This window comes from Artibeus jamaicensis, unplaced genomic scaffold, assembly GCF_021234435.1.
Source record: "Artibeus jamaicensis isolate MK-2021 breed Jamaican fruit bat unplaced genomic scaffold, CSHL_Jam_final contig_3230, whole genome shotgun sequence".
Lineage (NCBI taxonomy): Eukaryota > Metazoa > Chordata > Mammalia > Chiroptera > Phyllostomidae > Artibeus > Artibeus jamaicensis.
The window spans coordinates 1,107,417-1,131,529 of NW_026521764.1; the positions used below are offsets into that span (position 1 = coordinate 1,107,417).

The following is a 24,113-nucleotide window of genomic DNA, read 5'->3' on the forward strand; positions in this document are numbered from 1 at the left end:
AGAGCCTTCCCTCCTCCACAGCCCCGTCTCAGGCAGGCCCTCCCTGCAGGGCTGGAGTGTGGGGATGAGCCCTCACCCAGCCCTGCTTCCTCTGCACCTCGATCCAAACCAGGTCCCCCAAAAACTTCGGGGCTAGCCCGAATGGTCCCCACCCTGGAGAACTGTTTTACTAGATTTTTTATTGGCCTATCCTGTGTTCCATTACTCCAGTTTTTAACATTCTTTAAATTTACATTGCAAGGTTTCATGGGTTTCCTAATGTTACCCAAGTGCGTTTTTCCTTCACCTCTGTGAGCCAGCTTCCTCCCAGTAATTACAGATACTCCCCACCTGTGCAGCTGAGCAGCAAGCACCTGTGTAGAACAGCAGGTTCTCAAAACACAAGCAGGCGGTGGGTAATGTCACTTGGTAATTACTGCGTGTGGGAAGGCCCCCGTAGCATGTTCTGCCGTGTCTGCCTTCCCCAGCAACCCCAGGCCAGGATCGGTCACAGCTGCTCCTCCAGGAACCTGTCCCCTCCCGCCCTGTGCCTCCATGTTCCTTTTTGGCACTTGTGTAGAGTCATCACACAGCACTAGAAAGATCTGAATAGTTACATAATGGAGACAAATGTCCCGTATTCCCCAGAGTTTCCTGTCTCTGATGCTTGTAAGACAGGAAAGCCCTACTAGGGGGAAAAAATCTAGCCCTTTAAAGGGACAGACAACACTCAAGTCATTTGCTAATGATTTTACTAGTTGTCAGTGGAGGACCTTTCTAGAATCTACTTAATCCTATTGGGAAACCTGTATTACTAAAAAGCAGCTTGTTTCTTCCTGCCCTCTGTTCGTCAGGTTTAATGACCTCCTCTTGCGATGTCGGGAGCTGGACACATGGACACAAGATCTTGCCCTCCCAGCTGTGGTGTGGCTTTCCGGCCTCTTCAACCCTCAGTCCTTCTTAACCGGTAAGGCCTGAGCTCCCAAACCACACCCCTAGCAGAAACCCTTTCACCTGGGAGTGTTCCCCCCGCCCTGCTCACCAGGTTCAGGCAGGAGCCACTGTAGGAGTGGGAGACTAGGAGGAAGTAGCGCTCGCTGGGGGCAGGAGGCCCAGGTGCGGCTCAGTGGGGTGAGCCACAGAGCGTTTGCGAGGATGTTTTCCACCAAGGCCCCAGGCCTCCCTCACCAGGGCCCGGCTCCACTTCGACTGTGAAGCACCTGCCAACCAGGTGGCCGTCCCAGTAAACTCTTTCTGAAAGGTGCCAGGTTGTCCGGAAGGCCTTAGCTCCCCAACCCTTGCTCTACCACGGCCACCTGCAAATAACGCAGGCTGCAAAAAAACGCCCTGCGGGACTGAAGCACACCTCTGCAGGTGCACAGCGTTCTGGGAGCGTTACATTCAACTTACCACCACTCCTGTCCCTCCTCCTCCCAAAGCAATTATGCAGACCACGGCTCGAAAAAACGAGTGGCCACTGGATAAAATGTGCTTAACGGTTGAGGTGACCAAAAAAAGTAGAGAGGAATACGGCCACCCCCCACGAGAAGGCGCCTATCTGCACGGGCTCTTCATGGAAGGTAAGCCGCTCCGTGGAGCACCTGTGCGGTGCTTCAGTTAAGGGCCTTCCTTACTCAGGTTCAAGTTAGTATTCACCTTTCTCAGCATTCAGGCACATGAATGGTTATTTACCTCATTTCCTGCTTCTTTTAAATTTTAGATGCCAGGATGTGTGTCTGAAGTGAGCCAGATTTCATGGCATTGGGGTGATGGCTGTCACTTAAATTTGTGCATGCATCTGATTAATACCACAGGACCATTTAAAACCTACATTTTGCTCTCGATACACTCAGTTCAAAAATCTACTTTTTTCACTTTATTTTATTGCAAGATTTCCCGCCAGTGCACAGTGTACTTCTCTCACGGGGGCAGGATGGGGAGAAATATGCAGTGATTTCCAATTTACTGGCATGTGCTTGTTCTGCAGGACATTCCCCTTATCCTAGTCTTTGCCAAGATGCTCTTTTTCACTGTAGAGCAAGTGCCACAGGTTCAAGTGTTTGAAGACAGGCCAGGTGATGTGAGTGAGGTACCTGAACTCGGTGTAAGGTAGTGGGGAGAGAATGTGGTAAATTGGATTCCTTATAGGCATTCAAATGCACTTGTTTAGGGCAGAGAAAACCAGTTTGCTTTAGTGTGTGGAGTGTTATGGAATGTTTTCATAGGGTTTTTAAATTTTCCTAAGAGCAGTGGTCTGCTTGCCACATTGTGCGTGCACCTGGATGGCAGGCATCCTCAGTCCTGGGCCAGCTTGGCAAGGAAGCCAGACGCGCAGTCACGTGACAGAACTGGAACATTTATTGCCTGCAACAATTACAAGATTGGTCCCCCCACCACGGCGACCTATGTTTCTGCTGCAGGTGCGAGATGGGACGCCCAGGCAGGAACCATCGTGGAAGCCCGCCTCAAGGAGCTGACATCGGCGATGCCGGTCATCTTTGCCAAAGCTGTCCCCGTGGACAGACAGGAAACCAAGCACACCTACGAGTGCCCAGTGTACAGAACCAAAACGAGGGGCCCCAACTACATCTGGACCTTCAGGTTGAGGAGCAAAGAGAAGAGGGCCAAATGGGTCCTAGCAGGCGTGGCTCTGCTGCTGGAGGCCTAGGTCACCCTCAGCTGGGATACAGCGAGGGTTTCCATGGTGTCAGTGTCACTGCGTTGTTTGTTCTGCACTTTATCCCACGGACAGGCATAAGACATTCCAGTTTCTGCAACTTGTAAGTAACCGTGCATTAATTTTTTTAAAACACCATCCTTAAAGAGGGGAAGAGAAAGAAGCCAAACCCTGTCAGAACATGTTAATTTTTAAGTCTCCCCAGCACCAGTCCCACCACACACACACACAGCACCTGTCACGTGGTCATGGAGGTTCCACTGAGAACACAACCTCGAACACAGTGGGGTTAGAAGTCTCTGGTCAGTAAGTGGGATTCGTGTTTAGATGATACTAAACAAAATCTTTTTAAATTAAAAGTCAGCTCTCACATTTATAGAAGTGACTGGCCCCAAGCAGCAGGCGCTCCAAGGCCTCCAGTGTTGGAAACTGACAGTCCACTTTCCATTCAAGTTTTTAATAAAATGTAAAACTCCAGAACACTCAAGTTCTGTGGTTAATTGCACTTTGTAATTTAGGGGAACGTTTGTCAATTTAAATTTCTAATCACACAGAGGTTGAAACCATGTGGCTTGAACTAAGGTAAGGTAACCCCTTACCTTAGGTCAGGGCAGTAACCCCTGTAAAAACGTGGCCTGGAGTTACTGCTTGGGAAGTAAAGTATCAAGGCGACGTCAACAGCAAGAGTTCCTTACGCAGGGTTTTCTCAAACTTACCTGAACTTTAACTGTGCTTTTTAATCATCGGCAGACACTTAACAATTAGACACTTAACAATTCAAACAGTCCTGCGTACATAGATTCCTCGAGGTGCTTAGCTGTCTTCCTGAGAAATCTTTGTAAGCATATAAACAATCTTTAAAACAAATAGTATTTAGATCTACTAAGAGTTTCTATATAAAAACACAACCATAAAAAAAATCTTAGGCACAAATGGTACGTAGGGCACATCTTGTGGGAGTACGCAAGGTGAGCTGGCTGGTTCTTCTTTCTCTTAATTGTCCTCCACCAGCTGCTTTTGTAAGCTGAGGGGAAAGATGGGGCGGGTTAGTGTGGTACGTAATGAATGGGCGGGAGGAAAAAACAAAGTAGTTCTAGGCTCGGGAAAGTACGAAACCCAAACTGGGCCTTCTGATGCTCCACATATTTCATAGTAAACTCCGGGGGTGGGCCCCAACTAAGACCTATCTCATTCTAAGACTGCTTTTAGAGCTTGTTCGGGGCCCCAGTTCCGTCTCCTTATCCCCAGAATGAGGCAAGCCTAACCATGCATCCCCCTAATCTCTGCTCTGCCCAGTAGGGTCAGGGCTGCCACTGGCCTGTCTTGGACGCTCCATTTCTGTCTCACACAGTAAGGGGAACTGGACGCAGGCAGTCCCAAGTTGAAAATCCTAGCAAAGGAGGGAATTTTGTAGCCGGGCAAACATCTGTCCTGAGTCTCTCCAATGCAAAGAGCTGCAGAATGGGTGGCATTCAAGGTGGCTGGTAAGAATCGGCCTGAAATGAAGCCACTGCTTCCTGCCTGTGGGCGGGTCTGCCTTGCTGGCCCTGGGATCACAACCTCCTTTTGGAGTTGACTCACCTCTCCAGATACTCCTTCACGTTGTCGTAACCGTAAAACTTGGCCAGGTGAATGAGGATCCCCGTAGCACAGCGGCCATCCCGCCTCCTACAGTAACTGCAATTGCAGATCCCACGGCAGGGAGGACAGATCCAGTTCTAGGAAAAAGAGGAAGCAGAAATTCCTGAATTATCTGCAGGCTCCGGTCGAGCCTGGTTCAGCTCAGCAGACCTCTCCTCAATCTTTAGTCACATGTCATCTCTTCTTTATAACCACAGGACAAAAATTTAGCTCCTCTCTCCTTCCTCTCACGGGTCTCAAAGAGGCCCCAGATCACCCAACACCACACACGGGGGAAACACTGAAGATGTTGGTTTCAGACAGGATCAACCAACCTAACAAGCAGATATCTGTTCAAAATTCTGGAGAATTTCATAGTAGTATTGGAACTATACAGGTCACAGAGCCAAGGAAGCTGGCCCTGGTTTCAGGAGCAGAGGGTTTCCAAAAGAGGAGTATGAACATGAGTTTTCCACCTCCCATTTGTGTGACTGTTGTTAAATCATTGAACCGGAGTGGCAGTTTATATAGTCTTGTGCAAATTGGGGAAAACATATCTTATCTACCTGTATGACTGCTGTGTAAGAGGTTAAGAACAAAGAATGCCCAGGTTCAAGGTCATACTTGATCCTATTCTTTTTACAGAAGGAGCCCAGGCATAGGGAGGTTCTATATCCACTTCATAAGGGTAAATGAATTAATAACTGCAGTAAAGTAAACTGCATTCACAGATGTGACACCTTAGAGCAGTGCCAGGCACACAGAAAGTGCCCTACACTGGGCCCAGGTAAATCTTACCATCGCAGGGAAGGCACACGGGTGCGCCTGGACGAACCAGACAACTAAGAAAGCTTGGCTGACCCTGGAAAGCCCAATGCATTCTCATCTCCTGCCCTATCCATTGGTCAGCGTGTTCCCTTTCCAGAAGGAAACCCCACTCTTCACTTCTCCTAGTGTCTTAAGATGCAGAGGGGGGTGTCAAAGGCTATAGAGTTCTCCTGCTATTGGCCCCTGACAAAGGGCCCAGGGAGCCCCACCTGCAGGCTTCCCATCATCAACACAATACAAATGCCCGCGTTGCTCCTACCGGGTCCAGCAGTGCCGATCTCACGTCTTCCCCATAGCGATTCCGCAGGCACGGCCCACAGAACTGTCCCCGCACCCCTCCGCAGCTCTGGTTCCGACACACCGTCTTGGTGTCAATGGTCTTCTGGCGACACTGGTGGCACGTGTTACCCTGCAGGGAGAAGGCTGGAGTGGCCGGACATGGATTTATAGGGCGATGGCCCCAAGGCCACACGCTGCCATGCACATTCCTAAGTGCCCGAAGACACACTGCCCCTCCCTCAGAATCGGGGGTCGCTGTCTCTCTGCTACAAGCCATGGCACCCGCAGTAGCCTGTATGCACGTTTAGTCCTGGGGCCAGAGAAGCATCTCAGGGCGTCTGAGGCTGAGCAGGGAGCCTAGAAGAAAGGAAATGACCAGAGAGACAAGAGGAAACGCAGGAGGGTGACAGAGGGGCAATGAATCCCACGCAGCAGCCCTCAGCTCCGACCTCAGCTGACAATTCAAACCATTTACCACCACCTTAAGTCAGGTGTGCATGATCTCAAAATTGTGCACACCACCATAAAGTTTCCCTCTAAAGCACCGTTTTAAAGAAATTTTAACCCATGCTCTACCAACCAAATAATGTTTCTATGGTTAACCAATAATTAAGACATAAAAAGTACAGAAATATAACAACTACAAACAAACCTGCTTTTTGAAACTGGCCCTCCACCGTAATGTGCCAACACCAGGCAGCCCCCAGGGAAACCTCTCCCCCAGGGAGCGGTCCTGCACCAAGCTGTCCCTGCCCCCCCCCTTACAACTGACCCTCCAGTGGGGAGGTGGCCCTGGGTGTAAGCCTGGCCATGGTGTAAAGACAACACAGGATTGCAAGGACGAGTGCTCTGGCGTCCCAGTAAGAATGCCCAGCACGGGAGCAATCATCACACACGACTTACCAGGACTTTATCGTAGATTTTATCTCGAACGGTCAGGGCCACGTTTCCCAGGTCCTCCTCAGTGATGTCCTCCACTGCCCGGAAAGGAGACAGCCGGTGGCGCCGTCTCGTGCCCTGGCACCTCCCCTACAGAAGCACACAAAGCAGAACCTGATGTGAGACATTCTGAGTGATTAAACATTTTTTTAGTTGAAACCTCAGCCTTCTAGTACCATCTGTGTTAACTCTGCTCCTCTTTTGCTTTCCTAAAATCACTCGTTCCCCGAGTCATTCACTGCACCCCTGCCCCACAGGGCCAAGCTTCCTTTGTGGCAAAGGGACAGAACAGTCAATGCAGAGCTCAAGCAGCTACTGCAAACTCCGAGGACAGGGAAGTGAACCACAATGGACACCACCTCCTTCTGGAATGAAGACACTTTAAATATTTCATTCCTAAAACAAAGGCTTGGGGCAATCACGGTACTTTCCCCGAAGCAAAACCAGAAGGCTGATGGAGCTGCTAACAGGCCGCACTGCGCCCCTGCAGACGCATCTAGGCAACTTGGTCTGCTCCTTGGTAGGGCTCAAACGATTCCCCCTGGGGCCTAGAGTTCAGACCAGGGCTGCTTCTCTAAGTGTGTGGTCTGGGGAGCACCAGAACCACCTGGGAATTTGCTACAGATCTACCAAGGCAGAACCTCGGCCTCCGCACTTCTGACAAGCCCTGGATGACTAGGATGGCTGCTGGTATCAGCGGACCACTGGCTTAGACAGAGAATAATTTGTTTCCTAGGGTCCAAAAGTACCCCACTAATTGTCTTCCTTCTTCTGAAACCGTAAAACTCGTCTGCAAACTTGCTGGTCGAGACAGTGAAGTTTTCCAGAGCGAACTTCTCCGGCGGCCGTGCGCTCCGGGTGGGGTTCATGCGCCTGGTGACCTGCCCCTCGGAGAAGGCCCGCCTCACTGTTTTCCTCTTCTGAAAGCGAGAGCAGAGACAAGGGCAGCGGAGTGCTTTCAGCAACACAAGCCATCTGGCAATCGATTATGTCCATCAGGATTGGAATAAATAACGGTAAGGAGTGCCACTTACAGAAGCCGAGTTCGGGGTTCGTACAGGGAAGAAATCGGGCACTGAGTTCAACTCCGCCAATAACTGAGCAAGCTGAAGTTTAGAACAAAGAAAGAGCGGTACGTAAATATTCCCAAGTCTGGTTTCTCCAACACCTGATCACAAGTCTTCAGTTCTGCAGCCACGACAAAACTTGACGAACATAGTTCAGGTATAATCTCAACGGTGGTTCTAATTTTAACCTCACAGGGGAAGATTTTCATCTCCGCAACTGACATCATCATTTGTAAGAATGAAATCTGTGCCCATTGCTTATGTGCAAGGACACGACACCACGCAAACTGTTCTGGAAGGACCAGGGCTCGGAGCATCAGGTTGGAATCCTGACGGGGTCGCTAACTAGTGTGAGCCTGGTTAGTGCACCTGAGTCAAGTTCCACCACGTTCAAAATAGAAAAGCCTCGACTAGACCAGGCTGGCAGTTGTTTAAGAAAAAATATTAACTTAAAATATCATCAATAATGATTTCTAAAAATATTTCCAAAAAAAGCAGCCAAGAACACCAAGTAACAGGCATTAGTGTACCGACTGTGCATTTTCATGAGAATCCTTTGAGTTCTAGATTTTATACCAAGTGGGGGTGTCATCAAAGATCACGAAGAACACAGTTAAAGATATAGACTGATACAGTGTTAAAATTTTCCTTAGATAATAATAAGCACAAGTGTGTCGCAGAATAAATTTCATTAAAAAGCTAACTTCGTATTTCCTTACATAACTTACTAGGCATGTAAGGTTGTATATACAATAGCATTACCTTACTGTTTTCTAAAGGAAAACATACCAAAATGCTGAGTGGCAGCAGCATTTTTTAAAACTCTGTGTGTACAAAATTATGAGGCCACCAGCAGTTACTGACCACATGCGGATAATCTGCATGGAGCAGATTTCACCTTGTTCCATTAATTAGTCTAGTGAAGACCCTCTAAGTTCAGTTCGCTTTAATGCCTAGACCTCTTTCATTCCGTCAGAGAGCGTCTGGACGGAAACCGCAGCGGGCCCTGCAGACACAAGGCTCTGGGCTGAAAGACGCCTGCCTGGCCTGCACACTGCCACTGGGGCTTCCCAACATCTCATTCCCAGGCCAGTGGGCCAGGATTAGCTGATGGCACAGAGCAGGGGGCTAATACATGGTGCTGGGAGCCTCCCTCTGGGTTTCCAAGCCAGAGCTCTTAGGTGATCACTGCTTAGGGTTCAGAAAGAGAGACCGCACACACAGCACCCAGACCGCACTATCCAACAGAAGCCAGAGCAGCAGCAGCCGTGAGAGCATGCATGCACAGCCTGAGCTTCAGCAGTGCTGGTCAGGACGTGCAGCTTCCAGACACCCCCGCGGGCCTTACCATGGCCTTGTTCTCCTTGATGTTCATGGCCCTTCTCAGCAGCGCATCCGAGTTCTCCTGGCCCTCATCCTCACACTCAGAGGCAGAATCTTCCCTTTCCTCCCCTTCTTCATAACTTCTTTTTCTCCCAAGACTGTTTTTTTTATTGTCCGGTAGGTGTGAGCTAGAAAACAGCGGCTCAGAAGAATCATTTTTGTCCATTTTTTTGGTTGATTTCTTGGTGGGGAATTGCAACGCTACTCGAAGACCAATACTGCTTCTTCTAGGCCTGCTTCTTCTAGGTGTAGCCTTTTCTTCTTCATCATCTTCCGCCTCCTCATTCACTGCTAATGCCTTACCATCATCACCCAAATCGGACTCCTCGAACTAACAAAAATGAGAAAAAACAAAGATGTTGTCTTACAACAGACTTTCAAAAAGGTATGCTTAAAACCACACTGATGTTATTTGAGGAAAGGAATAAACAGCTGAAAGCTTCCCCTTCTTACCAGTTCCCCTGAACATCTCAGTTCAGTGCTCAAGGAGCTTGTTGATGGATAAAGCGAAGGGCAGTCACGTGTGCCCTGCCCCCACTGAGCTCTCCTCGGTTTGATTTGGAGGAAGGATTCCCTCCGCTGCCCACAGCTCAGACCGGGGACTCCTCCCACAGGGCAGTCCCAGGAGCACCCCCGCACCACCTGGGAACTCGGTAGAAATGCACATTCGCAGCCCCTGGGGGACTGGGTTCCATTCAGAGCATCGGGCTGGAGCAAACTGGGCACCTGCTCAGTGGAACAGCCAGGCTGGCACAACTGGAAGCTGAGTAACGTAGGGCACAGTCCAAGAAAGGGGTGTGCGTGCCCTATGAGTCGTCTTCATGCACAAACAGGAGGGCTAAGGGAAGGCAGAAATACTGACTGTGCTGCAGCAACGGGGTTCAGAGAAAAGAGCAGACAGAGAACCTGCCACTGGGATCAGTGGGAGAACCAGGACGTGTGTCCTCACGCCCTTCTGTGACCGCAGAGCCGTGGGGTGGGCTGGGGGGAATCGAGGGAGACAGCTCTGCAGGTCACTATGAAACACCCATTCAGTCAGCTCAGGGAACTCTCTCCCCCAATTTCCCGCTCCACAGGGCACAGATCTCCGGCACTGAAACAGACCTGCGTTTTACACACAAACACAGTATGAATGGAAGGCGATGGTAGGGTGCCATTACCCAGGTGACATCTAAGTTGCAAGGGGATCACTAACAATAATAGAAAGAGGCTTAAATATTGAGATCAAGGACACCTCCTGGGCATCCTCCCGGGACCACAAGCCGGAAGGCTGAGTCTGGCTGGGGACCTCCACCAGACTTGGACGACGGGGCCACTGGGAACAGAGCAGCGGGCAGCACCAGGACGGGGCTGGGGCCCACTTACATGACTCTGCTCCCTCCTCAATGACCTCCCCCAAATTCTAGCTGGACCCCAGAAAAATAAGGCAGAGGGAGAAAAAAATGCAGTAACAGCCAAACCTTGGTAGATGTTATCAATCCACAAGCCAAGTAGAGAAATAAACTGTACTAATTTATCTCGCTATATTTTTAATATCCTGAACTTCCTACATTAAATAGCTTTGGAACTGAAAATGGTAGGCTGCCAAGGAATCCCATTTTAGGAAACACCGTTGGAGAGGAACTGTCCCCCACATTGGCTTTATTTATCATCCTCATCACCTAACCCACTTCTTTTCACTAAGGAGGCGGAGCAGCCTGCTAAGAAGTAGGCAAAGAGTAAGCTGCAAAAACACCAGCAGACACGCAGCCCTGAGAGGAAGAACACCAGGGCCAGCTCCCTGCTGTGGCCGTTCACCTCTGGCTAGAAGACCACGAGGCAGCAAGATACAGTAATATCCTATTCCCAGAAAAGGTGCTATCACCAGTCCTCACTGGAGGGGCGGAGGGGGGCGCAGAGGGCTGGGTGCAGAGAAAACAAAGCTTGTTTTCTCACCAAATGTTGAGGTGGACCTGCCCTGAGCTATGACTTTGTTACGACAGAGTCAACATAACATGTCACAGTTCATACCCCAAATATAGAGTTTAGGGGGCAGGGGGAGACTTGGAGGGTCATTAATTGACTTTGCCATGCTGGAAACATGAATTCTCTGCACAGCTAGGTATCACTTAACTACAGAAGAGAAGAGAAGTCACTTAAGAGAAGATGATACTGGCTGGGGTTTAGAAGGGTCTCGGTGTCTTGCTGGCCAGCACGCATGACCACCAGGCAAACAGCTTATTTAAAGAAAGCCACGGGAGGGCCGGAGCCCCCAGCCTGGCACAGCGCTGTGTTGCTATTCATGGGAAGAAACCTCACCATCAAACCAGGCAGCCTACCATCAGCGCTCTCAGGCCTTAAATTCCCAGGAAAAGGCGAGGATGCAGCGGACCTACTAGTTACAGTTTATTTAAACGTCTACACAGGTTCCATGTCAGAAGTGGCTCCTTAGGAGCTTCTGACCATGAAGAGGCTTCACCTCTGTCTTTCTCTTGATACAGAAGAAGGAAGTGGTACTGATTTTTGGGGACCCATGTATGCTATTTTTCACTTAGCAGAAAACACTTTTATGCCTAAAAATAATCCAAAGACTTTTTAAAAACAGTCAGCCTGAGATTCAAAACCAGTCAGCAGTAAACTGGCCTAAACACATGGAATAATGGGAGACATCAACCCACAAACCAGTCTGCTTACTGCAAAGTGAAGAGAACAGATTTCCCCCAGGAATCAGGCAGACCTGGGTCTTCTTTCTCATTCAAAAGCACATCACATTCCCAACCAAGAAGGCGCAAGGAAAGTCCAGGACTGCACCATGGCTAAGACTTTGCCTAATTAACCATAAACCCAAGAGTACCACTTCGCAGGATGAAATGACTTTTAAGACTTGTTACTACCCAACAGACCTTCCTCTTTTCAGATAAAAGAGGTTCAAGTCTTTGAACCCTGACTGGTGTGGCTCAGTTGGTTGGACGTTGCCACGCAAGGCGCGGTGTAGCCAGTTGGGAGTCCAGATCGGGGCACATGCCTGGGCTGTGTGTCTCTGAAGAGACAACCAACTGATGTTTCTCTCCATCTTTCTCCCTCCCCTTCCTCTAAAAATGAATAAATAAAAAAGGAATGTCTTTGACAAGGACAATGAGGGACACCTAGCACCTGGGACACATCCCCCAAAAACTCTAGAATGGGGGTGTCAAACTCATTTTCACCTGCCCTTTGAAGGCAACCACGAGGCTGTGGCCCCCGGTGAAAATGAGTTTGACAGTTCTGTTCTAGAGGCACCAGGGGAAGACAACTGGATTTTCGCTGAGAATAATGAACTGGTGGTATTCTACTGACCTTAGAATAGCAATTTTTGAAACCTGACTGGTATGGCTGAGTGGACTGAGCACCAGCCTGTGAACCAAAGGGTTCTGGTTAGATCCCCAGTCAGGGCACATACATGGGTTGTGAGCCAGGTCCCCAGGAGCGGGGGGCACGAGAGGCAGCCATGCACTGAGTTTCTCTCCCTCTCTCCCCCCCCCACTCTCTAAAAATAAATAAATAAAATCTTTAAAAAAAGGTTTTTTTGTCTTTTGTTAACTGTCTTGTAAGATAAACATGTTAGGGAAAGTAACAGCTTTTCATTTGTGAAGTGACTTCTCACAAATAAAAAGACAATTCAGAGACAGGACTAAAATAGGACAACCCGCACCCCCCCCGTGCTAATAATTATTACCTTTACGTCCGAGACACTGTTTACGTTCAGATCACTCTGTGTGAATCCCTCAAAATCCTCCGAGTCAGTGTCCTCTACAAAGATTCTTCTTAGCTCTTCCGTGAAGTACTTGGAACGGAAGGGCACACTCTGCTAAATTAAAAAACACACACATCACAGAGAAAGAAGAACAGGTCACCAGGGTTTCCAGGCAATGGGGAGCTGTGGCTTGATCAGTCCCGAGTTTGTTTCAGAGGATGGAAACTTTCTGGAAAAGGACAATAGTGACGGCTGCCCAACACCGTGAATATACTTAATGCCACTCAGCGTCGTGCTGGCAGGAAACTGGGAACTTGTCTACACGTAAGAATGGTTACAATGGCACAGTTTATGCTACGTGTATTTTATCACAATAAACACACACACACCTCACATTTTCCGTGGCTTACAGAAATTTAGGCCTGCAAATGGAATGATTTCAAAAACTCAACATCCACGGTGCCAATCGGCTTCTTGTCCGACCCGTAAGTGTTGACAGAAGCCAGCCTCTCCCGCCAGGGCCACCCATCAGGAGTGTCTGCCTCTACACCGGGCCGAGAGCCACGGGAAGGACATGGAACACGTGAGGGAAACCCTGGCTCCCTCCCACCCTGTCCTTGCTGGTGGCCACCCAAGACACTTCTCCTCTAAGTCACCGAGCACGACTCTCTTCTTCAAGTGTTATTTATTTATTTATTTTTAGAGAAAGAGAGAGGGGACCATCACTTTGTTGCTCCACTCATTTGTGCCTTCGTGGGCTGATTCTTGGATGAGCCCTGACTGGGGACGGAACCCGCCACCTTGGTGCATCAGGGATGATATTCTAACCAACTGAGCTACCGGCCAGGGCCAGGCATGTCTCCCTTTCACAGAAAGAGCTGAAGAGCTTCACACTCCCCTGCCTGCCTGCCCGCCCGCCCACTGCTGAGCTCACTGCAGTGGCCACTCCACAAACTGCCCCGGGGGCCTGGTGGCTAACCCAGCAGAGTCCCCAGGTGGTAAGAGGCCACACCCACCGACAGGCAGCAAGTGAGAAGAAAAGATGTTGTATGACTGATTCTTTAAAAAAGAGAACTTCTTCTACCTTTTGAACTAATAAAAAGAAGGAAACTGGGTTTTCTAGTTGGCATGCCTGAGAGAGAGGAGAGAGAGAGGCAGGCCCTGAAGTTCAGGGAGGAGACCCACCAACAGCCTGGTCCAAGCCAGCAGCCCGGCCGGGGCCCACGTCCCCAGCTGCCTGTGACGTCTCTTCCCCACACCCCCGAGGCAGCAGTGACCCCTCACCACACCGCCTCCAATCGGAGACACTTCACCTCCCCGTGCCTTCCCCGACTTTAATTATATACTTCAGTCTCCTCTCATCTCTGGAGATATACAAATGTAACAGACGAGTGGAGAAACTTACAGAAAATTGAGAAAAGAACTGTCTGTATCCAGCACTTTTTAAAGCTTAAAAGGTGCCCTCTGAATCCCCTCTGAATGACTATGGGTAACTGGAGTGAGTGTACTCAGGGCTAAATTACTTTGTTCCTTGTTAGTGGCTGTGGTGCAGCTGCTTGAAAATATACACACACAGAGGAAGTTTCTTCAGAGTGAAATTCAAACTGTGTTGAAGGGAGACCAAAGTCAGCATTGCTACACACACTGAGTACGAGTTCATGCAGCTTGTCCCGTCCGGTTCAAGTGGACCTGTGTGCGGGTCTGCAAGGGGAAGCAGCAACGAGGATTTATGATTAAGGAAGAAAGGTGCCCAGGTGGCGCCCGAGGAAACCCACTGGACCTGCTATCTCCCACCGGGGGCGGGAAACATCTGGTTCCTAGAGGCCCGGCCGGCCCCTGCAGGCTGTTTCGGGAACGGGGTCAGGGTGCAAATTTCATCACCCCCCCACAGTCCCTGCCTCGGGCCTGAAGAAAAGCACCAGGCCCCACAGTGGCAAGCTGCCCACTTCCGGTCCTCGGGCAGTTGCTACCCTTTGAGCTGGCCTAACAGGGCAGTGGTCAGCCCGGGAGAAATCCGTATCTTTGACGACCGAGTTCTGATACAGAAAAACAACTCAGCCACGTCTCCAAACCAAGGCCCTGCTTTTGCCCTCCTCACCCGACAGGGTCTGAGGAGTATTGTCACCGTGCCTCCGTGTGAAGCACGTGCACACCGCACCCAGCCCCGCGGCCCACTAGGGCACAACCCCTCGTGCGTGGTGGCTCTCGGCTCTCCGGGGTACTAGGCCGAATGTTAGGAGCCCTGGTAGCCGTGACCAAGGCCATGAGCACATAACTGTTATGAAGAGGCGCTAACAGAGTGGCTGCCTCTTCATTTTGAAGCTCACGTGACATGAAACAGACTGGAAAGTGATGGCAGGCGAACAAAGCAGACCAGCATCCCACATCAATTCCGCCCCACAGGTGCTCACTCACAACGGGTGCTGGGTGCACGAAGCAGGGGGGAAGGGGAGACAAGCAGTCCAAGCCAGCAAAGCGGGAAGTGCCACCCAAGTATGGGGTCCCTTCTGTCAGAGCCTGTCATTTAGTGGGGGAGCCAGACAGGTCCCAAGGAACCACGGTGAGGATCAGTGACAGAAGGAAGACACAGCACGATGGCACTCAGAATGAAAGAAAATCCAGTAAGACTTCCTGGAAGCAGCAGCATTTGGACTGGATTGGAACTGGGGCAGAGCCAACACACAGGCAGACGAACGGCACGGACCAGGGTACGCACAGGGCAGAACGGTCTGTAGGTGGGAAGCGATGCAGCTTCTGCTCTACAGCAGCACTGCAGGCAGGAAGAGAGCACTGGGAGTTAGTTAAGTAGTGCGGCTAGACCCTGGGCCAGTTACTTCCCCTCCTGAGCGCCGATTTCATCACCTGTAAAATGGGGATAACACGGCACCTACACCTCCCAGGTAGGCACACGAATTAAGTGCAATCTGTATGAAAAGCATATTGTCATAGGCCACCTAAGTAAGGCATGGGGGGGGCCCACGAGCACACTGAGGCAATGCTGGGGATGGGGAGGGGACCGGGCCTGACCACACAGAAGTAGCAGCCATCATAGCAGCCAAGGCAGCTGCTTGGTTTCCTAAAGCCTCCTGAATGCTCAGCACTTTACCCACTTTTCACACGGATCCAACAGGCTCCCCTCTCCCTTGCCGCCCAGCCACACTTGCGTGGAGAGGAAGGGAGGACCGTGACCACAGCCCAGTTCTACAGCTGAGCTAAAGGCTTCGAGGAAGAGAAGGGAAGGAATGGAGGCAAGAAGATTCGCCAACTCCTGGAAGGCAGTCAGGAAGCTGAGGGAGCAGGAGGAAGGATCAAGGACGCCAAAGACGGAGACAACAAAGGGGGAGCCAGACAGACCCCCAGGGGAGGGAAAAGGTTACGTTCCAGCTCAGCCCAGCTGGCAGTCAGGAGTGCATCTGCGGCGGAGGAGAAGCCAAGCCTTGGAACTGGGAGGTAACGGCTGAAAACAGGCCAGCCACTGAGATCACTAACTGAGAGGGTCTGAAGGCAAAACCGTGGACAACATCCACGGATGGGGACGGGAAAGGGAAGAGATGACCACCAAGAACGGTGTACCCGAGGGGAAGAGAACCAGGGGAGTGGAAGCAGGCAGCTGGTGGGGTGGAACACTGTGGAGACATCGAGTAAGGCAAGGACCACAGGTGGCGGGGGGGGGGGGGTCCACATCCTGGGAAAACACAGCTCCACTGAGGCCAAAGCTACGCAGCCAGCCGAGCCATCAGCCTGGCACTGCCCTCAGACACAAGTAATTGCCTTCCTGCACCTGACCAGTGGATGCGGGTGGGTTTAATTTACAGCCTTTTAAAAGACACCATGGTCGAGGGAGAACGAGGACTTCTGAGTGCGAGGTATCTCAGTGGGCCACGCCATTGCTAAGGCACAATGCAAACTCTCAGAGAACTCTAACTTGTGTGTGCCACAAAGTAATCACAGAAGGAGCAATGCTCCTCCTGACAATTCCAAGAGGGAAGTGCAGACAGAACCACGCCACAGGAGCAAAGATGCAACTGTCCTGTGGTAATGACACATTCCAGCACTGCGCTGCGTGGCGTGGGCTATCGCTGTGAGGGCCAGTCCCCCCCCACACACACACACCCGCTGTGTGCAAGTCTCTGAATACAGCCTCATCACAGGCAGCAGTCCCAGTCCCGAGGTTGCACGGAGAATGGATTTGATCGTGTGAGGTCCCCTTCATTAAAAAAACAAAACTATTGTACATAAGGATTTAAACAGCAAAAGGGAGCTAGGTACTCTCACCAGTTTCTTGAAAAATGAAGGCATAATGCTTGTACAATAAAATGCTCCACAATTAACCAACACCGCCAATCTCAGATCACGTGGTGTAAAGAAAGAGTATCCGAGCCAAGGCCCAGGCTTCCGGACGGACACAAAGGCACCCGTACCTGTCTCCCTGACTCCAGGGAGCCCAGACTATTGCAGCTCTCCTCCAATGGGCGGGTTTCCGTGGGAACATCGTCTTGGAAGCCGACAAACTCTTCATCATCACTAGGAGCATTAAAGATGTCAGACACTTCTTTAGAGATCTGTTCGGGATTTAAAACAGAAAAAGGATAATCACTTAGGGAAATTTTCTAAAGAGGAGGAAGACCCTTTAGGAATTACCATCCCATAACTGGATCAGTCTGCCTTGGTTGTCCTGGAGACCCCAGTAACCCTGAGCCAAATGTGTGTCAGCACAAACCTCAGGCAACAAGGGAGGGGGGATGGAAATAAGACTTCCTGGAACTCTAGAGATATATATCCCAGCTTATGGAGAATGTGAAGACCACACCTAGACAGAAGCCATTTTTGATCTCAACAAAAAGTGAGAAAACTAGGCATCCATCTCTGAGAAACCAATGCTCTATTTGTCTCCTGCGGTGGATGTGCCTTTAAATGACCTCCATGGAAAAGAGCTTCCATAAGATGCTACTGTACTCCCCTCCTTTCTCAATTCCCACCTACAGTTCTTCACTTTTCTGTTCTTTCTCATACGCCGATTCAGAGATGAAGACGCACATCATGAGATAGCTCCCCTTCTTTCCTATAGTCTCCCTTCTTTCCCATGTTCAATCTACTGCATAAGGAGGCAAAAAATGGCAGGTTACCCTTATTAGTCAGTCATGTTTTAAAAACATGATTAAAACTTTAAAACACATGTGTGAGGATGAAGTAGTGTAATAAACACACGTCGACCCCGGCCCAGCAAGTATCAGTCTGTGAGTCCCTACCCCACTGTCCTCCTTCCAAAATTATTTTGAAGCAGCTATAGACAGTAGCATTCACCCTATGTAAACAGCACATACAGTCTGTGATTGCAGTTTTATTAACTTATTTAACTCAGTTTATTTGCGTCATCCTCCAAATAAGGTTTATGTAGCAGTTAATGTGTCTCTTAAGTCCTTCCTTACGTTTCCTTTTTTTTCTTTTAATGTCTCCATTTACCTTTTCTTTCTTGCAACTCATTTTTGAAGAAACTGGGTCCTTGCACTTTAGCATTTGCCAGAATTTATTTGTTTACAGCCCCAAGATAGTATTTCACAGACTCCTGTCCCTTTGGATTTCTTGTGCTTTGACACCTGAATGTGGAGTCTGATGGGGCCTCCGGATCCAGGTTTGCCTCTGGCACTGCCTCCCGGATGGCGCCGAGCTGCGTTCTTCCTTTGGAAAGCACGTCCCGTCTGGCTGTCTCACTTTTTAGTGGTCAAGCTATTTGAGTAACAGGTTAAGGTGGGGTCTTCCAGGTTTCTCCCCAGCAAAAATACTTAGTAAATATACGAGGGTAACGTTAACAGCTGTGGTGATATTTGAGAGAAATATCTCAGTCTGTGAATATCCTTCCCCCCAATGATAACACTCCCCTCAGTCCTTTCGGTATCCATCAACAACTCTTGCCTGAATCGGTTACTGCATTAGGGATACAAAATGGTGATTTTCCCATTCTAGTCCCCCTCCATATACTAGCTGGCATTTTCTGTAATACAATATTCTCTCTCTTCCTGTCTTTCCCTTCTCCCCACCTCCCCCCATCATGTAGATTCATGGATTTTTTTAACTCAATGTTATAACCCATTACTGCCATCATTCTTTCTGAGGCCCAAACTGTTCGCTCCTTCAAGCTGGGTTCTGTGTCCTTCTGACACAACCCTAACAGGCTGTGGTCACTTCCTTCCTTTCTGTCACAAGGAGCAGGCTGAGCTAGCCTTGCACTTCACCTGCCCCAGGCCTTGAATCAGCCACTTCTCCAAGGAGCCCAGGCAATGCCTTTGGCGATGATTTCTTGGATATGACACCAACACCACAGACAATAGTAGGAAAAACAGATACATTGGACTGCTTCCAAATTAAAGGCTTTTGTGCATCAAAGAACACGACCCAGAGAGTGAAAGCGGTAACCTACAGAATGGGAGAAAATGTTTGCAAATCACGCATGTGATAAGGGATTGATACCCAGAGTATATAACGAACTCCTACAGCTCAACAATAAATACCCACTGAAAAAATAAGCAAAGGACTTAAGTAGACATTTCTCCAAAGATATACAGATGGCCACTAGGCACACAAAAAGACGTTCAGCATCACCCACCATTAGGGAAATGCAAACTGAAACCACAACGAGATACCCCTTCACCCCCACTGGGATGGTTACTAGCAACAGAACTGAAAATGCATGAGTACTGGCGAGGATGTGAGGACATCAGAACCCTCGTGGACTGTCTGTGGGAAAGGTGGCCAGCACAGTGGCCACCTGGCGGGCAGTGTGGTGGGTCCTCGGAGTCAAGCTACAGTTCTCACCCCCGACCCAGGAACTCCACTTCCACATTACAAGTGGGGGTTCAAACAGACGTTTTACGCCAACGTTCATAGCAGCATTTTCCACAATAGCCAAAAGGTGAAAGCAGCCCAAATCGAGTGTCCGTGGATGAATGAACGGATAAGCGACACATGGTAAATACACACGTATGACGCATTATTATCGAGCTTTTAAAAAGAATGAAATTCTGACATGTTCCAGCACAAGTGAATCTTGACGACAACGTTGTGTTAAGTGAAATAAGGCAGACACAAAAGGGCCAACACCGTATGACCCCAATACAACTCACAGCAGCCACCCAGACTAGTCAAACTCGCAGAGACAGGGACTGGAGTGGGGGCGGGAAGGGGGAGTTCAGGTTCAGTGGCGCCGAGTTACGACGTCAGATGGTGTCCTTCTGGAGACGGACGGTGGCGGAGGTGGGGTACACAACAATGTAACTCAGCTTCACGCCACTGAATTATACACTTACAGTTAACACGATCCATTTTATGTTGTATTTTATCACAGTAAAAATGAGGACAAAAGAAAAATAATCAAAGTTATTTTAAATTCTATGTATTTATTTTTAGAGGGGAAGGGAGGGAGAAAGAGAGGCAGAGAAACACTATGTGAGAGAGATGTGTTCATAGGTTGCCTCTTGCACACTCCCAGTCGGGGACCTGGCCTACAATTCCCAGGCATGTGCCCTGACTGGGAATTGAACCAGTGACCTCTCAGTTTGCAGGACAGTGCTCAATCCACTGAGCCACAACAGCCAGGGCATCGATGTTATTTTTAAGAGAGAAAAATATGAGTGGGGAGAAATTTTAGTCAAGTAAATTGGCAGAGGTCCTGGGAAGGAAGTGAGCCAAGCCACTTGGGAAGTGCTAGGTAATTTCCTTTTCCAGAAAGGTCAGCAGACAGGAAATGTAAAGCCAGTGTTAAGATTTCTCTAGATTCTGAAAGACTGATTATCAAGTCAGACAAGCTGACTCAGTGATTTTTAACCAGGTGCTACTGGCACTTTGGACAGGTCTGCTCTGCCCTGTGGGACTCCCCTGCCGTGCACAGGGCACTTACCACCCCCGAACACTAAGCCACTTCTGTACAGGAGCATTCCTCTCACCCCCCTGCACTAACAGCCGAGACGCCCACATGGCAGTGAGGTGTTACCTTTGTGTAAGTGATTCCCATTACCTTTCCACTGCCTTTGTGTGTCTGCCAGCACGCAACAGGTTAAAAGCAACAGCAAACAACTCCACATTTCAAAGACTTAAAATAAAGCCAGGTTCCTCTCCTATTCCCATGACATACTCCTCGTGGGCCAGCCAAGGGAACCACCTCACACTCCCCCACAGGACCCTGTCCTCAGGACCCTGTGGACACAGGGCACAGGACCCAGCTGACCTACCACCGCCATCTGGAGAGCTGGCAGATGGAGGGCAAGCGAGACGCGGAACGGGACGCTCTGGTGATTAAAGAATTCCCCCCAGATGTGACACACAACACCTCTGCTCACGTTCCCCTCGCCAAAGCACGTCCAACGGCCTCACCTATTTCAAGGCCCAGAAAAATGTGTCCTCCCAGACACCCAGAAGGAAAAGGAAGAGAACACCTGTATGAAGCCCTAGTGGCCCCCAAACTATGACTGGACAAACATTCTGTGACACAGATGCCACTCTGCCCACGGTCACAATGTAAAGTTATTAAAAAGATGGTAATAGTACCAACATGTGCTAGGCATCTGATGAGGAATGAGTCATCGGAGGTAGGGGGAGCCAGACAATCTTTAAACAGTGAGAATGCGGGGTGATAAATGTGAACAGGGAACAGTCCGGAAGGGCACCCGACCCAGCTGTGGAGGTGACGATGGTCAGGAAGACTTCTAGGGGCCTCAGGATCAGCCACATATGAGATCAGCCACGGCTATGCAGCTGCAGGACACAGCCTGGCGCAGGGAGGACTTGCAGCAGATTTATAGGTGAAAGAAAAAAGAGTTACGGAAGGTAAAGTACGGCCTAGGGAATACAGCCACAATATTGTAATAAGCAGACACAGCACCAGTGGGTGCTGGACTTACGGAGGGGGTGGAACCACCTCTTCAGGTGTAGAAATGTCTGATCCCTACACTGTCTACCTGAAACTGATATATTCCACGTCAACTGACACTGCAACCAGGAAAACAAAGTCTGGAGCACATGAGACGCGAAGCGCCCCCCTTTCAGAGGAGCATGTCCTGAGCTCAATGCAGACAGGCACCAACCAGACCCACACACAGAGGGGAGGATCTCCACGCCCCAGCCCAGCCCTGGAAGCCTTTATACAGGGATCCTCTTGACACACTTTTGTCCTCGAGAGGAAAACGTGCCCCAACAATCACTGGGCCGGCGGCTCGTGGGGCAGCTGACACCACTTGGCTCCTGGCACTGTGCCGGAGTGAATGTACACACCCCCTAAGCACGCACGCACGCTTCCTCGGCTCCTAATTACAGCCGGGGAAGAGGACACACCCAGCAGGATGAAGGTCAGGAGGACAACTAGATGCTCTTTCCAGTGAGTTTTTAAAGCTGGGAGAGTTGGGGAAACAGAGTTAAAGTCTTTGTTGTTGCCGTTTCTCTAAGTCACATGAGGCCCTGCATGTGGGGAAGGGTAACTGAGGCCCCTTTTTTGCTATTTTAAATTATCAAGCTATTGGTATTTTAATTAGAAATAAAATCTCTCTAAGTAAAAAAATGCCCGGTGCCAATTGTCGGGGGGGAAAAAAGAGAATTAAGAATAAACAATAATTTTAAATGTGCTTCCCCCCCCCTTAACTCTCCATTGTAAGCCAATGAGAAAGATGAACAAAATTAAAGGCACCAGACATTTTGTATTAAAAAAGAATTCCAGGGATTTAAACATCAAGTAAGGGTTCTGTTTTTAGCCCAGGTGAGTGCCCTCAGAGTCTGGAGCTTTAAATAAAACAGGTGTTGACGGGGAAACATCCTTTGTTTTGGGATTTACCACAGGCGTGATTCCTACACCTCACTCAGCGGGTCCACGCTTCTCAACTGGACCCCGGGCAGGACAGGGAGGGGAATTTCTTTCCACAGGATTAATTTAAAATAGCTTCTTTTGTGTGTTAAATTAAAATATTTCATGAAAAAGAATGCAAAACAGGCCCGACTTTTAAAGATGAAACTGCAGGCTGACGAGCAAATCTGCTCAGGCAGGGCGGGGGCGGGGCCAGGGTGGGGCGTGGCCAGGGCCACCCCGCCCCCTCGCCCCAGGGCCTCTGGGGCGGCGGGAGAACCTGCAGAAGCCCTGCCGGCAGGCACCGCAGCCCGTCATAACTCATGCCTCCACTCACTACCCACTGACAGCCCTGAACTGCTTTTTCTCCCTTAAACCCTCACCTGAGGGTATGTTTATTGATTTGGGGCAGATGGGGGTGGGGAGAGATGAGAAACATCCAACAATTGCCTCCTGTATGTGCCCCAAACAGGGATCGAACCCACAACCTTCTGGTGCACAGGACAACGCTCCAACCCACTGAGACACCCCACCAGGGCCCTAAACCACCTTTTAAAGACATGCAACACTGTCTTAACACCTACCTAGCACCCTACGGCCCCTGCACACAGCAGGGCACTATCACATGGGCCTGCTACATGGTTTGAGCCACCGGTCATCGCCCTTGAGCAAATCCTGGGCCCTCCTAACAACCAAGGTCCACCAGCAGCAGGTGAGGGGTGGCAGACAAGGCCACACCCTGTGACAAAAGACCACATGCCAGAGCTCATTCACAAGTGCAAGGCACTCCCCAGGTGCACAGGATTCTCCTGGAGGACAGGGTTAAAGGTAGGGCTTGCTCTGGCAGGTCTGGGGGGACAGCAGAGGGGTCTGCGTGCGGGAAGGGGTCTCTGGACCATGCCCAGCCCTGAGGATACTGGTACAATTGGCAGAACACAGGAAACTTTTCATCCATACGCCCGGTAGCCTGGGCTGACCTAAAGCACAGGCTTTGGAATTCATACTTAGGGACTCAAAATGCTATTTTGTAAATGTTTTAAATGGGACACATAACCAGAAAAGTGCATGTATCTTAAGTGTACAGCCTGGTGAAGTTTCACAAACTGCACCCACCCCTCATGACCAGCACCCAGATCAGAAGTACATTTTTTTTTAAAGCTCTTAGAACCTGTTAGACCTTGAGATGCTCAACCTTCTGGAATGCTACGTAGGAAAGAATTAACTTTTCAAATAAGCAGGACTGAAGCCGGCAACTCTCTTTAAACAGTGATTCTAGGAGAGCAGCTCAGGACAGGACACCCCGCCTCCCACGGCCACAAGCAGCCAGCACGTGCCCTTCCCAACGTGACTGCCTGACGCACAGGCGCTCCCGCCGAGCATCCATTAGCACATTCACACGCTGGGTGGGGGTGGGGGTGGGGGTTCCAGGCAGACCGGACGGCGGTAAAGAACATACACCACTGAGACTACTTTCTACTTTCCCCCAGAGAAGAGCACTGGGCTAGCTGCTGCTGAGTGCAGGAAGAAAGAGTCACTGTTTCGGTCCAGTGATCGCCAACCCCCGCTCTAAGCTGAGCAAAATTGCTTTCTCTCTTGCCCTAGCTGGGTGGGGATCAGTGGGTTGGCCCACTGTCCCTGTACACAAAAAAGGCTGTAGATTCCTTACCCAGTCAGGTCATATACCCAGGTTGTGGGTTCAATCCCTGGCGGGTAGGGACGTGTAAGGGAAGCAACCCATTGACGTTTCCCCCTCTCCACCTCTCTCTCTAAAATCAATACACACATCCTCAGGCGAGGATTAAA

At 49.9% G+C, this 24,113-nt stretch overlaps 2 protein-coding genes across 8 annotated transcripts in view; one reads left to right on the top strand and one right to left on the bottom strand.

Annotated features, from left to right (window-relative positions):
* The window catches only part of DNAH11 (dynein axonemal heavy chain 11), a 272,144-nt gene extending 269,497 nt beyond the window's left edge, over positions 1–2,647 (top strand). For all 3 annotated transcript variants that reach the window (XM_053663641.1, XM_053663639.1, XM_053663640.1), the window contains exons 80-82: positions 834–946; positions 1,419–1,559; positions 2,400–2,647. In XM_053663641.1, the coding sequence (XP_053519616.1) occupies positions 834–946; positions 1,419–1,559; positions 2,400–2,647 (502 nt within the window). The remainder of the gene's footprint in view (positions 1–833; positions 947–1,418; positions 1,560–2,399) is intronic.
* Positions 2,375–24,113, bottom strand: part of CDCA7L (cell division cycle associated 7 like) — a 35,941-nt gene continuing 14,202 nt past the window's right edge. For 3 of the 5 annotated variants that reach the window (XM_053663643.1, XM_053663642.1, XM_037162305.2), the window contains 9 exons: positions 16,906–17,046; positions 12,467–12,598; positions 8,738–9,103; positions 7,357–7,428; positions 7,072–7,242; positions 6,287–6,412; positions 5,364–5,513; positions 4,238–4,374; positions 2,375–3,680 (listed from right to left, as the gene is read on the bottom strand). In XM_053663643.1, the coding sequence (XP_053519618.1) occupies positions 3,650–3,680; positions 4,238–4,374; positions 5,364–5,513; positions 6,287–6,412; positions 7,072–7,242; positions 7,357–7,428; positions 8,738–9,103; positions 12,467–12,598; positions 16,906–17,046 (1,326 nt within the window). In that variant the 3' untranslated portion in view covers positions 2,375–3,649. The other 2 variants (XM_053663644.1, XM_053663645.1) reach the window with 2 other exon arrangements.